Source organism: Leuciscus leuciscus (assembly GCF_965113295.1).
Source record: "Leuciscus leuciscus genome assembly, chromosome: 22".
NCBI lineage: Eukaryota > Metazoa > Chordata > Actinopteri > Cypriniformes > Leuciscidae > Leuciscus > Leuciscus leuciscus.
This window is the reverse complement of record NC_138746.1, coordinates 2,468,583-2,486,422: the sequence shown is the minus strand read 5'-3', so window position 1 is coordinate 2,486,422 and position 17,840 is coordinate 2,468,583. Positions and strand designations below refer to the sequence as shown.

Genomic DNA, 17,840 nt, shown 5'->3' with positions numbered 1-17,840 from the left:
GAAATACAGCCATACAGGTTTAGACCAACATGAGGGCGAGTAAAGATTCTTCTAACTAGAAGATATTTCAAATGTGACTTTGAACTTGAGTTCAAGATGTGTGTGTGTGTGACAGGGAAAGGGTCAAAGTGCAGCAAGAGGGGCACAGCGAAGCTCAGCAAAGGGGCAAATCACAATCACGTTAGAGAGCAGAGAGGAAGCCACGTTAGACAGGTATAGCACACTGAACTCTACCACTCAAATCACTTCACAGAGTTCAACCGAGAAACAACCCTGGTTAGTTAGCAGCAGACAACCTTCAACTAGTGATGCAACAACTGAGCTGGTGCTAGGCAGGACCCTGGTTCCACATAGTTACTGATTCAATACAGAAAATGAAGGGAAAATCATTGGAAAACCACCACTGCAGGATGACTGTTGAGACGGCAGCAAAAAAAAAAAGCATCTATGAAAACCAGCTAAATAATCAGATCACTGCTACGTGAAGGACATTAGTTAGGCAGTTTAATCTCAAAAACACAAAAGTTACATGTGCATCCAAATGCTTCAAATTAGAGACAATGCAACCAGATTTAGTTCAGGGACTGAAGTGTAGAGGTGGGAATCGTCTGAAATGTAACAATTCGGATTCCATTTTTAGTTCCGTTCCGTTAATGATGACGTTTAGAATTTTGAGTTCAACATGACTAAAGAGTAAAGTGAGCAATTCCTTAGACTAAATCAATTCCATTGCTTATGAGATCAAGAACCAATTATTATTAGTCATGAAAATAAAGCTTTTATTTGCGGAACAGAACGGCATCTCGATTCCCAACCCTACCCAGACACACGGCTCGACGTGATCTCAGCATCAGGGTCTGTTCTCATCCACACAACGACACAGCAGAACACTAAAGGCATGATATGAGAGAGCGGGAAGCATCGGGAAACACTTGGGAAGCAGTGGGAGAGCTTAACTAGTCAGTCCATCGCTCGACTGAGCTTCAAAGTCACACCTGAATAGTTCAAGACAAAACTTAACAGCCAAAACTCACAGATGCGAAGAGATCATTTTTCCACAAAAAAACGGTGCCGGAATAATTCAAACTGGACTTCTGCTGACTCGTAATCAGCTACAGGTTTTATTCAGCAAGGATGCATTTCATTTTTCAAAAGTGACTAAAAATGTACTATAATGTCACAAAGATTTCTGTTTCAAATCAATTCTGTTCTTTTAAACGTTCTATTCATTACAGAATCCTGAACAAAATTTATCCAACAAAAATATAAAGCAGCTCAACTGTTTTCAACATTGATAATAATCATAAATGTTTCTTGAGCATCAAATCATGATTTCATAATGATTTCTGAAGGATCATGTGACACTGAAGACTGGAGTAATGATGCTGAAAATTCAGCTTTCCTCACAGGAATAAATTACATTTTACAATATATTCACATAGAAAATAGTTATTTGAAATTCTAATAATATTTCAAAATTTTTAACAGTATTTTTGATCAAATAAACCGAGGCCAAACTTTTGAAAGATGGCGTATGATGACATAATTGACTATGTAACCCGCTCACAAACACACAATACATTGCGGTATTTATTACTTATTTTAAAGCTATTAAATCGAAAGAAATTGAACTTTAGCTTTATTCCATCACCAGCTGGCGGTGATATACCAGTCAAGAATTAATGAAATATCTAACCAATGAAATTCACAGCAATTCACGCGTGACATTGATCATTTAAATATTCTTATTTCCAACAGACGGGAAACAATAAAAAGGTGCAGCGAAAATTAGAATGGAGGCCTTTTTTGCTGGAGACATGTGGGATGGTTCAAGATAAGATGGAAAAAGGGTGTGTGAGAGAGAGAGACAAAGCAAGCTAAAAAGGCACACGCTTCGGCCAACATGCAGTTTCAATAAGCGGGCGAGTGACATGAGACTCAACCAGAGAGAAACTACAGCAGCATCCACCATCAAAATCAGTCAAATGTTTCCACAAAACACCATTATTAAGTGCTTTCATGATCTCACTTTTTGATCGTTTCTCCCAAATTCTCTCCGGCTTCGCCTATCATGCATCATTCTCTGAGCACATCTCCGTTTCTCTCTCTCTCTCCCCCCCCACTGAAGCTCAGAGATGAAGATACACCTACCCTGACAGATCTTTGCTGTCGGGTTCCTCACACGGCTCCTCCTTCATGTTCTCCGTGACGTTACTCTCCGCTGTCGGTCCGCACTCTTTGGCCTCTTCGTTTGCATCATTCTCCTCTTCATCAGCATGGTTATCATCATCATCATCATCATCATCATCATCCTCCTCCTCATTCACGCTGCTGATATCCGCTTTATCTTCACATGGTGCTGTGGTCTCGGTCTTCTCCTCCTGAGGAGAAATAACACATCACCCTCACCGTTATAATCTTGCCATTAATATGATATGACCCTAATTAAACTATGATTTAGCTACATCTGTAAATGCATCAGTGTTTTTGTTTTCAACAGCTTGTGTTTGGGGGGAAAAAAAGCATGACTTATAAATAAACACGAGGTCAGACGATCCTGCCGAGAGACAAAATACACAGCTGTTTATCTAAAGTCTTTCAAAGTCAATACTAGTTTACTGCACAGTGTGTACTGTACACTGCCTATCAGCGGCTAGTGAAGAAGTATTAAGTCACACTATAAGGTTGCTAAAAACATGGTGACAATATGTTTTAGATAATTATCAATTGGACATGTTATAAAACAACAACAACAACAACAGTATTGATCAGCACAAAAAGGGAGGCATCATCAAAACTGATCATTAAATTTTCACGCGATCAATAAAAACAAATAAATAAATACATAAATGCATAAATAAATGTTTTTTACACATGCACATTATTTCGATGTGATTATTTAGTAAAACGTAATTTATTCCTGTGATCAAAGCTGAATTATGTATGAGTAGTATAAGTATGAGTAGTTTAAGTATGAGTAGTATTAGAATTGGTAGTATTAGAAAGGGTAGTTTAAGTAGGGTAGTATGAGTAGTATTAGTATGGTAGTATGAGTAGTATTCAGTGTGGGTAGTATAAGTATGGGTAGTATGAGTAGTATTCAGTGTGGGTAGTATGAGTAGTATTAGTATGGTAGTATGAGTAGTATTCAGTGTGGGTAGTATAAGTATGGGTAGTATGAGTAGTATTCAGTGTGGGTAGTATTAGTGTGGGTAGTATGAGTAGTATTAGTATGGTAGTATGAGTAGTATTCAGTGTGGGTAGTATTAGTGTGGGTAGTATGAGTAGTATTAGTGTGGGTAGTATGAGTAGTATTCAGTGTGGGTAGTATGAGTATGGTAGTATGAGTAGTATTAGTGTGGTAGTATGAGTAGTATTCAGTGTGGGTAGTATTAGTGAGTGTGGTAGTATGAGTAGTATTCAGTGTGGGTAGTATGAGTATGTAGTATGAGTAGTATTAGTATGGTAGTATGAGTAGTATTCAGTGTGGGTAGTATGAGTATGTAGTATGAGTAGTATTAGTATGGTAGTATGAGTATGGTAGTATTAGTATGGTAGTATGAGTAGTAAGCCATAGCAGAAACCCCTGAGATGATGTTTTAGTACCTTGAGCACATGCTGTGTGTTGGAGGTCTCTGGTTCTTTGAGGGCTTTCTGTTCTTCTTCTGTACTTAGAGACACACTGATTCCTCCGCTGACTGTTTCCTCAGTGTTTTCCTCACTCTTCCCACTCGTCTTCTCACCCGTTTTATACGGCAGATCCATGCGGAACGTGATCCCTGTGGAGGAGCAGTAGTCCTCAAAGCCGTACAGGTACCTGCAGGAGGATCAGCACACAACACGTTATCAAATCATCATGATTTGTGAAGGATCATGTGACACTGAAGACTGAAGTAATGATGCTGAAAATTCAGCTTTGATCACAGGAATAAATTACACTTTACTATATTCACATAGAAAACAGCTGTTTTACATTTTATTAACATTTCACAATTTTATTGCTTTTTTGATCTTGTTGAGCATGAGACAACTTTAAAAAAACATTTAAAAGTCGAATTTATTCTAAACTTTGACCGTTCAATAGTAACTTTCGACTTTTGGTCTCCAGATGATCTGATCCAAACTGAGCAATCTGGTTAAAAAAGGCAAAATGAGCATGAAGCGTGGAACTGCTGGTGGCACTATAGGTTCTGATAGGATGTGTACAACTGTTCAGCACACGGTTCTGTCATCACCTCGGGAGAATAAGAGAGCTAACAGACAGAACCGGTGAATACAGCGCTTGCTCTCTGAGCCACAAAGGTTTGTGGTAACTCGAACAACTCATGTTTGCTGTCACTGTCATCCTGAACACAGAGACGCACGTACTTTCTGTAGGCACACTTGACGTTGTAACCGGCAGCGGAGTTGAGCACAGGGATGCCCAGATCCTGATACACCTGCTTCCAGACAGATCCGCTCTCGATCTGAAACACAGGGAGGGAACACGTTCTGCTCAGCGAGTGAAAGCTAACGCAGACTAAACAACAGATTGTGGCGGCGTTTCGCTCTACGGGGAGCGATCAGAAATGCAACTCACATTGTCAAATCCTCCGAGCTTGTGCACCAGCCGGTAGAGTTTAAAGAGGTTCAGATTCTTGTAGCCCAGCACGGGTCGTTTATTGATAGGAGTTCCTGAAAAAACGAAAAGAAGCTAGTTATTGTGTGTTTCAAAGTAAAATACGAACATTTGCATTAATGCATTCGGCTGACAATTTATCCAAAGCGACTTGAAGAAATAAAGTGGATGACAAGCTCCAGTGTTGTTACCGCTAACTATAGGGGCCGTTTACACGACAGTGTTTTCAACTAAAAACTGAAAACTTGTTATCATTCATTTACACGACAACGGCCTGAAAACATATATCAAAGCGCACGTTTTTTAAATGATTCCGTTATGGTCTCCGTGTGAACCAACACAGGGTTCGTACAGATACTGTAAAATTAAATTCCAGGACTTTATCTCACTTATAAAACAATATCTTTATTATCTTTCAAATTCTAACAAAAGTAAGTAGATAAATAAATAAAAAACTAATAAAACAAAATGGCACAAATAAAGTGCAGCACATGTGATGGCTGCGGTAACTTTGACCACTGAAAGGACACTAGGACAAAGATATCGCTTTCTTTATTCAAACTGCTTTTTTTTCTCCCATGAATATATAATTGATCAGAAGAATGAAATCTGTATCATATTCTTGAATATTTATATGAGCAATATCATCTTTATAGCCATGTGAAATGGCTCTATATCAATGTGAAAAGAATGTTTTATCAATAAAATTAAACACTATTTTCTAATATAGCCTATTGTCTTTCAATAATTCAAGCATTTTCAAGTACCTTTTTATAAATATAGGTTTTCAAGGACTTAAATTTAAAAAAGTCAACTTTAAGCACTTTAAGCACCTTTTTCAAAAACACGAATTTGTGAAAACGGTGACATCATGCGTATTACGTGTTCTGTCTATATGAGCGTAGTGTTTCTTTACAAAGTGTCATCGCCATCTACTGGCCTGGCAGCAGAATACAGCGATTTTAGTCGTTTTGCGGATCCGTGTGAACGGGATCGTTTTGACAATGTTGTCGTCTGTACATGAAAAACGCAAACGAAAAACGTTTCCATTTTTTAGTATATAGTTGTTGTTTTTAGATATCGTACCCTAAAATAATCATAATCAATTTCTGTTATTGAAATAAAGCTGAAATTATATATTAGGTTAAAAACTTTAACAAAAACGGAAATACATAAGTTTAAAGTTAAAGTTTTTTATTGTAAATAAAGCTATACAGAAATGTAAAAATTTTATAAAAATAACAAAAGCACAAAGTTACTAAAATATTACAATGAAAACTGAAAATGTAAAACTAAAAGCAAAACGTTAATAAATACTTCAATAGTATATAAATAATACTAAACACTGACACTACTCACCTCTATCCTCCATAAACTTGTAAAGCTGCTGTTGGAAGTTGTCTTTCTCCTCTGGGAACGGCTCCACTTCCTCCTGCATACAGGAAACACAAACGCACACAGAGCCGGGTGTCATCACAGAAAGTACTTGGTGAAAAGGTTATAGTTCAGATATAAACACTGATGTCTATGGATCAAAGCTAATCACCTTTTGAAAGTAACTTGGCGCTTCAAATAACGATTATATTTATTACACTGTTACACCAGTAGGTGGAGACAAGTGACTGTTCAAATGTGTTTGTCAGTGAATCATTCGTCTCAAGAGATTTGTTCATAAACAAAGATTCGTCCAGTGATGAAACAAGTACAGACTTTGTGAGTGAGTCATTGAATCATTCACTCTTTTCATGTTTAAATAATTGATTTTAAATAAAGTTCTGACAAAATGTTAGTTGCTGCAGTCTAAGTAAATTACATGTTATTTTGGAGAATCGTGATCTCTGTTTGAAACTAAAGTAGTTAACTACACACACTATTTAGAGGGAGAATATATTTACATTCCCCAATGTTGGATTAAAAATACAGAAACGAATATTTAGTAAAATATGATAAAAGCAAAATTTTCAGCATCATTACTCCAGTCTTCAGTGTCACATGATCCTTCAGAAATCATTCTAATATGATGATTTGCTGCTCAAAAAACATTTATGATTATTATCAATGTTGAAAACCGTTGTGCTGATTCATATGTTCATGGATAATTTTTCAGGATTCTTTGATGAATAGAAAGTTCAAAAGAACAGTATTTACTTGAAATTGAAATCTTTTGAAAAATAATATTACTTTATCAATTGAATGCATCCTTGCTAAATAAAAGTATTCAACCCCTCTAAATGTAACTTGATAACAGTGATTGACAAATTATTTGGATGCACAAGGAAAACATAAAATGGTGAGCAGGGGCTCAAATGATTCAGTGTGTCTGTCTGTGAAAAGAATCAATTAAATGAACCGATTCACTAAAATGAATCAGACCTTCCGGTGTTCTTTAGAATGAGAGCGAGAACAAGTTCAGTTTAGCAAGAATAGATGATTTTTGCCTGAGTTTGACCATAAAACTGTACGCAATATGAGAAAAAAATTGTTGTTTTTGTAGTTTCTTGTTATAAAAAGTATCTTGTTAGTGACTGGGAAAGCCACAGTTTTATGAAAGCAGCTGAGAAACGGTCACACTAATGAAAGATGTGGTTAAGGTTAGTATCGTCAAGACCGTTGAATCAACTCATGCTTTCTGTGGCAGCCTGTCTGGCTGTGATGTGGTTTTCCTTTTTTTTTTTTGAACAGTTTAAGGTTAACAGTTAAACCTGTCATCACACACACACACAAGCTGTTCATCTCTCACTCTCTCATGAAGAAACACGCCACTTTAGCTCTAAAGGTGATAATTCGTGGTCAATAAATCAAGGTTAAAGAACGGCTGATGACAGGAGCTCGTGCTGTAGGGGTGAAAGCGCCACTATATCGACTACTAGGGGTGTGTGCGATATTGACAGAGAAATATATTCCGATATCTTCAGGGATTTTTCCGATAACGATAATTAGAAGATATTTTTCAGAGTGTGTTATTGTGTTGGTACCTTGGCAGGTTTTAGGGCTGCCGTGGACAGCTGGTTGCTAAAGTTTTTGATATTCTTCATATTTTGTGCGGTGGTTAGTTTGCGGAAGTGACAGAAATGATCTTTTACAATGTTTAAATTGATTTCTACCTTTTTGTGGGCATTTTTAACTTTATAAAGCCATTTTTAACTTACTTAAATGTATGCATCATCTTTTGTGTCAAATTCTTTCATTTAATCAATAAATTCTATTAGAATAATGACATAATAGGGCTGTTACAATCAAATGTAATCAGTATCAACAAAACTAATCTTTGCAGTGCCGAGGAAACACAGAAGCTGCATCTGAAGAGGCATTTAGATTCATTTACACAGACTGTTTAAAGCAGATCAGAGGGACATGAATGCATTTAACCTGCAGTTACAAATGCAGAAATAATGTTTTGATGTTTTAAACATAAAACGTTGAATACTGATATATAGAAATTATTTAAAAAAAAATGAAAAGATGCTTTAAATGTGAAATTAAAACCACCAGTAGGTTACAGAAAGTCACTGTTAATGAGCGAGTTTCAACCGATTCATTCAAACGGCTGATTCATTCAGGAACGAAGCATTTGACTGTCTTAATGAGTGAGTCATTGAATCATTTGTTCAAACGATGCGTTCATTCACCACCGTGTTTGGAACTATTTTCGTTGGCGATATAGAGCAAAAACAGGCAATATTATGTCTAAAAAGTAATTCACTAAATATTAACTTCTTGTTTATTGAACTGTTGTATAAAATCAGTATGCTGATGTTTGGAGAAAAAAACGGCACGGCAAATGTTTTTTTGCCCCCTTATCTTGAATACTGGGTGCATTTTAAATGCTTTTAAATAGACTAAATCACACAGTGGAAGCGTGCACTAACCTCTAACCTACTAGATTACATCACATAAGGTATGCATGCAACTCTCCATGTGTGTTTTTGTAAAGTGAGGGACATACTCGATAATTTCAGAATGTCGACTATCGACTACATCAACACAAGCATTAGGGCTGCGATCAGCGCAGATTCCCTGATTCAGTGTGAATCTTTCAGTGACGTTTCTCCCCAACACATGGTTTCTATTGTCACCTCTTCCTCCTCGCCGCTGGCCTCTTCCTCTTGTTCCTCCTCCTCTTCCTCGTCATCATCCTCACTGCTTGAGCTTTCATCCTTCACCTCCGTCCTCCACGTGTTGGGCACAGTGCCGTTACGCTGAAATTCCCACGCTGCATCTAACGCTGTGAAACACAAACAGAGACGGTGAGATTATAATGTGTTCAAAGGGAAATTTCTTGTTCAGTGAGTCATTTTTCTTTCTTTTTTTCACTTTTAAAAAACGTTCCCCAGTAGAGCGCCACACTTGTCATCCACTCGTTCAGCTCCCTGCTTCCGGGAAGTATTTTTTTACGTTTTTTTATTTAGTGAAAACCAGTCATTTTAATTTTAGGTAAAGTTTTACAAATTGTATTGTTCGTTTTTTTGTTGTTCTCTATATAGTATTAGTTATTTCAGTACTTCAAGTTAAAGTAAATAAAAATTAGCAACTAGTTTAAATAAAATACGTTTTTTATAAATTTTATTTTGAATGTTCATTTTATTTCAAGTAATGAGAATGTTTTGGTAACCTTTCACAATAAGATTCCAATTGTTAATATTAGTTAACATGAACTAACAATGAAAAATACTGTTAATTCAATATTTACTAATACATTATTAAAATCAAAAGTTGTATCGATTAATATCTAACGTGAATAACTTAAAGATTAATAAATACTGTAACAAATGTATTGCTCATTGTTTGTTGATGCACTAACTAACGTAATGAGACCCAGTGTTCGCAAAGTTCTTGATGGTTTTAGTTTTAGTTAACGATAATAACCGTCCCTAAACACACTCTGATCTGTAGGTGGCGCTCTTGCTCTCACCTGGTTTGAGTCCAGCGTCCGCTTTGGGGGCTTTCTCTTCATCCAGCACACGAATGTCTTTCCGCACAACTGTGTAACTGCAAGATAAGATAAAACGCTGTTAGCAGAGCTTCATACATAAGAGAGAAAACATAATAAACCATCATCTTTAAGTCAATTACTGATCATAATTCAACACACTTCCGTATGAAACGGCATTCTGATTTTAAAAATCATCATGGTTGTCATTCATTATCGATTACAATGTTTTATTGAATTAATTGCATTACATGCCCTGCAAAAAAGCATTTATTCCTGACATCCATCAAATCAGCTTCATCATCACACTTCAATAAGGGTTCATTAAAAATGCACAAAATTTGATGATAAAACCTTTATCCTGAGAAAAACTGTGATTATGTAAATCACACAACAAGCCATTTCTGTACAGACACGAGCAACCGTAAACACTGAAAAAATATTTTGAGTATAAACAATTATCTCAGAAATTGCTAGTAAATTTCACAAATTGTTACAAAGAAGCAGCAAGTAACATTGAATAAAACATGAAATGTTGATGTAGAAGGACTGAAATAGTTTTTATATGGAAAACATTCTCTAAAAATCTTTGTTTTAGTTTACAGTGTAGGAACATGAACCAGGCATGTCCTTTAGAAAGTATCTGGACACCTTAAATCTGGTCCCTCATTAGATCACATGACTGTATCTGTGCTCAAATGCTGCATGATGGGGATTTCTAGTGGATATATGAAGTCACTTTCTCACGTTCACACAGGAGTGTCCAAATACCTTCTGAAACTGCTTATATCGAGGGAATTAAGAGGTCTTTAACGGTTAGAAGACATGTTTATGTTCATCAATATTTATAAATCTACATGTGGCAGTGATGTCATTACTTTCCCAGAGCAGACACTAGAGGGAGCAGTGAAGATGCAGACAGAAATCAAGCTTTCATCTGTAATCAGAATAACTTCCCCTCCCTCTCGCAGTGTCTCTTCTCTTCTCTGATGATGAGGGCGGGGCAACCTGTCACTCACATCTGATCCACCAATAGCAAACCACAACCATCCAAGCCCCACCCTACATTTGTTCTCGTTTCAGAAGCGTTTCACTCGGATATACGTCACAATAGGGGAGAAAAGACTTCTGTTTCATGCTGACTTTAAACTTTGGGATATAACACACACACACACACACACACACACACACACACACACACACACACACACACACACACACACAACTGAATGAGGGACTTAAATCATAGGCTTTGTCAGGAATCGCCCCCTATACCCTTAAATAGGGCACAATTTGAGGGATCAGCCATTTGCAGTGGTGTCCGAAATCATAGTGGACGTTATCGAGTGCGCTCATTCAATCCCACAATGCACCGCAACAATGAGTGTACAACCGATGTACGCTCAACAGCTAGAGAATACCCACAATGCACTGTGAGAGTGCGAATGACGAATGAATTCCCGCGTCTGACCAGAAGATGGCGAATCATCCATCTGTCCATTTTCCAAACCGTGGTCCAATGTGGGTACAGCGTAATATCATACAGGTATAAATTCCTTTTAAAATGTATTATTGAATTGTTTATTAATGTATATACATAGTTTCCATAACAGAGTTCAAGAAAAATCTTTCCATCTTACTACTGGAGCTGCCAGTTTGCTCCAATACAAATGATTATTAAACAGCAAGCAGAAACTATGCAAAAACGGCACTCAGTGTCCGAATTCACTCACTCGTTCTCATTCACTCTATTATATACTATATACTATATCAGTGGACTAATGAAGGAATAGTGACAGAAACTAAAGGGTGATTTTGTTTTGATTTGAGATAGTAACCAGCCGAAAGACCAATCCAAACACTAGGAACAGCCGGGAAATTTAGAGTTTGTTGTCTGTCTATTGTAGAATAACATTAGAAACAGAGTTTTGTCTATTTAGAGAGTCATCAGGAAGCTCCGGTGTGTATGATGGCGGCACTCACAGGTTTTATTTCCCTGAGGTATAACACAAATATCTCCACAACCACACATTTCTCAGCACAGCGCTTGAATAAGACCAATTCTGTCGTTCCACCTTCAGCAGCGGCAGTATAAATTGGTTTCGGGAGGTTAACCCAAGACGGGCATTTAACTACATTTACCCCACAGAAACATCACTGTCTCCTCCATTACATGATGCCCAGCAGTGACGTCCTCCATCATTTGCAGTGTGTTTAAAGGATGTTTGATCAAATCACAGCTATAAACAGAAACAACAGCACTCGTGATGCCTTCACAGCTTGACTTCTTCTGCACCTCGAGAGCTAAAAGTAGAAGCACGGACTGAAATAACTTCATCTGAAAGCCACTCACAATTTTCCATCTTTGAAGGAGCGGACAAAAATGTTGTCTTTTTTCAGTGTCACGTCTTCATGACAGTCTGGAGAGATGACCTTTAAAAAAAAAAAAGAGAAACAGAGGACAGATGAGAGTTTGGCACAGAAAGCATTATTTTTGCACCGACCTGCAAAACTGTTTTACACTCAAGGAAATGAATACCAGGCAAACAGGTTTATTTTAACTTCGAAATATTTCATGCAACAAAAAAGGTCCATTAATCATTATATGTGTATATAAAAAAAATGTGTATAAAAAATTAAATAATACCTTTACAGTTGTTTGTAATAATTACGTTTGTAATTCATTTATTTGATCAAAAATACAGTAAAAATTGTGAAATATTATTACAATTTAAAACAGCTGTTTTCTATGTGAATATATTGTAAAATGTAATTTATTTCTGTGATCAAAGCTGAATTTTCTCCAGTCTTCAGTGTGGGCAGAATCTGGGCCGACACCATGATGCTGTCTGGGATATTTTTGTGAAAACTTGAATACACTACCATTCAAAATCTATTCAAATAGCTCTTTTAAATTGTAATAATATTCACAATATTACAGTTTTACTGTCATTTTTATCACAAAAATACAGCCTTGGTGAGCAGAAGAAAAAACAAACATAATTATTTCAATTTTAAAGAGATTGATAGAAGCTTCGTATGAATATTTTAGAGCTGTGCATTAAGGAAAATAATATGTAATTTAAAAAAAATTCAGGCCTAAAAAAACACAATTCCCTGATGTTTCCATGACCATGTTTTGTGAAAAACAAAAAATGACTTGAACATCCAAAACACATTCGATATTGGACATACGAAATCCTAATTGAAACTAGCATTTAAAAAAAAGATTGATCCAGCCTTTATTTCCAACATGTCAGCCCTGACCCGAGGTTACTGTACAACAGAGATCAGACGAGCGTGTCATGGCTTCAAGAAACACCACAGACATTCACTGGCTTTGTTTTTCTCTCTCAATGCTGTCATTCTAGCGAGAGCCGTGAGGAGGGGACAGAGAGCAGGAACATCATCTCTGGAGGAACACGAGCCACCAGGAACATTTAAAGGGCCAGTGTCGGGTTTGCTGTGACCCTGTGAATCATCCACTACTGCACGTGAACGAGGGACAGATGTAGAAGAAATGAGAGAACGACTGCCTACATCAATATATGCAACTTCAGAAAGGAACAGATGCATTAATCCTGGAGGAAGACTCTCTCCTGAAACCAGCACTGTTCATCATGTTTCAAGCAGAAGTGTGATACTTTTATCGTCAGAAAACTAATCAGTGGTATACAGCTCAACACGGCTAGTCTTATTGTTTGAACCTCTTGTTTTCTTGATTTATCATGAGTAACATGTTTACAGATGAAACTCGGAAATTCGAATATCGTGCAAAAGTTGTAATTTTGATGATTATGGCTTATAGATTATGAAAACCCTAAATTCTAAATCTCAGAAAATTTGAATATTACATGGAAAAAAGGATTTTAAATACAGAAATGTCGGCCCTCTGAAAAGTATAATCATGCATATGTATATAGTTATATATACTAAATATATTAGTTTCACCTTTTAATTTGAATTACTGAAATACACAAACTTTTGCACGATATTCAAATTTTTCGAGTTTCACTTGTACAGAGACACTATTCTGTACCGTTGCTAACAGCATAATCAGAAAGAGCTTATTCGTAATAACAGTAACACTTTTCTCTGCCATACAATATATTTTAAAATGAACTGCATGCCATTCAGCAACACACGTCATCTAGCTTTTATTAATATGATATTCTAATATCGATGTAGTTTACTGCAATGTGCAACAGATGTCTCATCCAGACGCTGAGCGAACGCACAGAGTAACGTTACAACAACGTTCAACACACTCACATGTATTTTAGTGTGATTGTGTTTCCCCACAGTTTTAATTCGTCAGATAAACTGGCCTTTATGAGTAGTAATTCAGCACTCCCAGTTGTTTCATTACAACCAGATGAAATAATGTGAATTTAAGTGATCAAACATAACTGTAACAAAGTTCAAGTTCAGGGAAGGAGGCGGACAAATGTAATTTTAATCATAAAATAAACATTAACAAAATGAAAGCAGCCGACTGCAACATTTAAGCATAATTAAACCAGCAGCGTAACATTTCCCAGGCTCTCGACTCCACCCGGCTTCAACCACAGTAACGTTAATAAACCTTTAACACATTCGCTCATCCATGAACATGATAAACATGAGTCCCGTCGGACTGCTTTCCATCGGATGTGGAGGTGAAAACGACAACTCCCATGATTCCACACTCATTCATGAGTCATCAAGCTACATTATAATGCATTATATCTTTTCATAAATAATTGTAACTAAAGTTAAAATGCATTATAATATTTGCAGATTCTGAAATTGGTTGTTTATCATGTGTTTTAATGTATTATACTTTCTAAAGGTGTGTTCAATGATTAGATAATTATTATATTGTATTATAACGGTAGTTACAGTTATTTATGAGACTATATAATGCATTATAAGGTGAATTACAAGGCATAATTACTGTATAAACACATTATACATAAAGGCTTTAAGTAAAGTGTTACCGGATTTTACATATTCTGTTTGGTTCCATTTAAATGAAATTAAAGTGTTTAAACATTTCACCTTATGAAGCTTATTTTTTATGCATACATTTATTTAAAACTTATTTAACTTGCATACAATGTAGAATTTGACTTTAGATATTGTCTTCATTTCTGTTCTGTGTCCTGCGGTCGAGACTCACCAGGGCAGGATACCATGTGGTTTTCTTTTTGTCGCTAGTGACGACCCCATCCACACACACCACTTTGCCGTAAAGCTCTTCGTTTTGTTGCTGATCGCCCTCCTCCTCCTCGCTAGATGATGAAGATGACTCCTCTTCTTGACTGTGGATTGAGATTACGTGTTAATGTGAAATAAACAACAGACACTGAAAGGTATTCGACTAACATTGATTTCCCAGAGAAAACAACAATATATATTGAAAGATTCAGAGTGACAAAAAGTCTGTTAAAGCAGCAATAATAAAACGTCCATGAATGTGGGTCATATTTAACGGAAAAATAAGACATTATATTCTTCATACAGAAAATTACACACATTTTTAGGTCAGTTAATAATTTTGGTATTATAACATTACTTGCATGACAATTAAGCACATTTTTATGATGCATTTTTGCTTTAAATAGTTATGTACTGATTTCACCTCAGCATATCATTATTTTAAGATGCATCGCAGCAATTTAAAATGAACTGTAATTAAAAGTACTACGTATTTTTTAAAGGTGAATTATTCGAACCAAGAATAGGGATGGAGATCACATAGAAATTAATTTCAGACATAGATTCTTATTTCTCCATTCTAGTAGGGCTGCAATGACTTTGATTAAAACGAAAAAATAGTCAACAATCAATTTCATCATGTCTTTCAGTAAGCAAGTTTTATTCTCACAACTCTGTAGATTCACCAGTGCGCTTTAGTTTTGTGTTTAGACAATGAAGAACTGCTAACAGAGAGAACTGATTATTTAGTTACTCAGATCAAGCTAAACATGATTAAACCGATTCACTTTTTAAAGATAAGCATCACCTGTATCACAGCGCCATACAAGCACAATAGAAGAAGCTTTTTCTTGCTTGTTCTGATGAAGATAATAGGTAATTAGGCTCCGTGAGCTGACGAGCTTCTCACTTGCCAATATTCAATATGCGGCGTGACTCAACGGCCGCTCTCAATTAAGAACCGGCACTCCAGCTCACCGCCAAGGAGAGCCAATCTTGTTAGTGTTAAATGAGCCAATCAACAGCCTGCATCACGAATAAACATGACCTGATCAGCCTCAGGGACTCCTACTCGCTCACACAAAACAAGAGCCGCTTTACGTTGCCAGCCACCGCCAACATTTTTGATTTTCACAAAGGTTTCATGGCCCCCAGAATATTTAGTTGTATTCATATCTGAACATGCAATATATCAAAAGAAAGAACAGACCCTCAATAATAATTTCTTTTTTTATTTTAGCTTCATGCATTCTTTTTTTTATCAACACTTGAATGTGGCGAAGTTTCATAAATAGAAAAATAAGAAAAAGCTGAGACAATCATGGTTTTGCCAAAGACTACAAAGTCTATAAGCCAGTGTTACCCGTTGCGCGGCTCGCCAAGCTTTAATTTGTGGCTCACACGGCGGTAAATAATACGGTGATGTGATCATGCAGTCACGACAGATATCTCATAAAAACATTAAAAACAAGTAGGGCTATAACATTAAAAACTCAGTGTCAGCTCTATTACAAATAATTTCGATTGGATTGAAAGGAGTGGTTTACTCCTTTTCTAATCCGATCGAGAGAACATCTTGATCGGATCGAAAACCGAAACTGAAAGGATGACGAATGACGCGCAGAACGATCCGTTATTCCTGTTGAATATGTCGTATAAATGAGTGTCCCGTCATTCTAAAGTTCTCTTTTCACTGCATCTGTGGAGCAGGACAACGTCCCACCAGTGCTTGCTTCAGACTCTCTTCCACAGACGACTGGTTTTGGGCTTTTTTACTGCGTGATAATAAATATAAGCAGCGGCACAACGGCTCATATGCTCATCGTCTCCAAATTATGACCAGAAATGGATAAATATTAAGTCTGCTGTTTAAAACAAATAAAGAACCGATGTAGGAGATGGTTATTATGCACAAACAGCAGGAAACTCTGTATATTCGTGCAGTGAGCACATGTATTGCAATGCATGTTGTATGTTCAGGGATGACAGACTGATAAGCAGACACGGTATTTATGACTGGATGTAACTTTTGATACTTTGCAGTAAGATTCGCTCTCCTACTGAGTTTGTCCCATCAGTGTGGCTCTCATGAAAGAAATAGTGAAGACCACTGGCATAAGCAATGCTTCTATCACTTGTTTCTTCTCCCTTTTTGCTTGTGTTTTGAGCCGGAGGTTCTGTACTTGTTCAGAAAGTGTGTTAAAGCCGTATACCGTATAACACTGAAAACCTGTTTAAAAAAATAAAAACACGCTGGAAAATTCCGTCAACGGCGGAGAAAGAGTGAAGTTCGGAAAATAAACTTTATGCAATTAATATATCTTGCAATTTTGCTTCAAACTGTGTTGCTATTGTTAACTAAAATAAATAAAACACTTAAACAAACAAAACTTAAAGATAAGAACCGAAAAAAAAAAAAAAGTGAATTACTAAAACAAATGACTGGAAATCAAATCAAATGATATTTTTTCTGGAATAACAAATAATTGTAATAAAAAATTTTTTTCATCAGTTTGTGTTGAATGCCTAAAATTACTAAAATAAAAATAAATTAAAGCATTAAGGATTTTTTTTTTTTATGTAATGATACAAGCACAACATTTTCTAACAATTTCTAAAACTAAAACTAAAAAAATAAATAAAAAATCTTGCTTATCTTGATATTTCTATTGGAAAAAAGCAAGTATGATAAAAAAAATTTTTTTTGCATCATGCTCCATAACTATTCTAATTCAGCAGTTGACTCGTCACTGCAACCCCTGACATTATGATGGATTCTGATCTCTCAAAGCGACTGCGGTTTCTTTACGTTCACGCATGGCCAGCCGTGACTGACGGAGATAACTGTGAGATCACGCCTCTCACCGACACACACACACACACACACACACACACACACACACACACACACACACGAGTCCTGTTTGTCAGAGCGCCAGCGGGACGCTCCGGTTCGAGACGAACGCTGTTCACAGGAGGAAAAACACTGGCTTTCCTCTGATTTGAGTCTGAGGATTGAGAATTCCAGCGATCGTCCCATTCGTGCGACTGCTAACAGAAGAGGTGTATTTTACAACAGCAAACACTGTGTAA

At 36.5% G+C, this 17,840-nt stretch overlaps 1 protein-coding gene across 4 annotated transcripts in view; it reads right to left on the bottom strand.

Annotated features, from left to right (window-relative positions):
- Positions 1–17,840, bottom strand: part of arid4b (AT-rich interaction domain 4B) — a 93,070-nt gene that overhangs the window by 20,845 nt on the left and 54,385 nt on the right. For all 4 annotated transcript variants that reach the window (XM_082153287.1, XM_082153289.1, XM_082153286.1 and 1 more), the window contains exons 8-16: positions 14,710–14,851; positions 11,902–11,981; positions 9,531–9,607; positions 8,695–8,843; positions 5,978–6,050; positions 4,580–4,674; positions 4,369–4,466; positions 3,607–3,817; positions 2,152–2,381 (exon numbers count right to left, since the gene is read on the bottom strand). In XM_082153287.1, the coding sequence (XP_082009413.1) occupies positions 2,152–2,381; positions 3,607–3,817; positions 4,369–4,466; positions 4,580–4,674; positions 5,978–6,050; positions 8,695–8,843; positions 9,531–9,607; positions 11,902–11,981; positions 14,710–14,851 (1,155 nt within the window). The remainder of the gene's footprint in view (positions 1–2,151; positions 2,382–3,606; positions 3,818–4,368; positions 4,467–4,579; positions 4,675–5,977; positions 6,051–8,694; positions 8,844–9,530; positions 9,608–11,901; positions 11,982–14,709; positions 14,852–17,840) is intronic.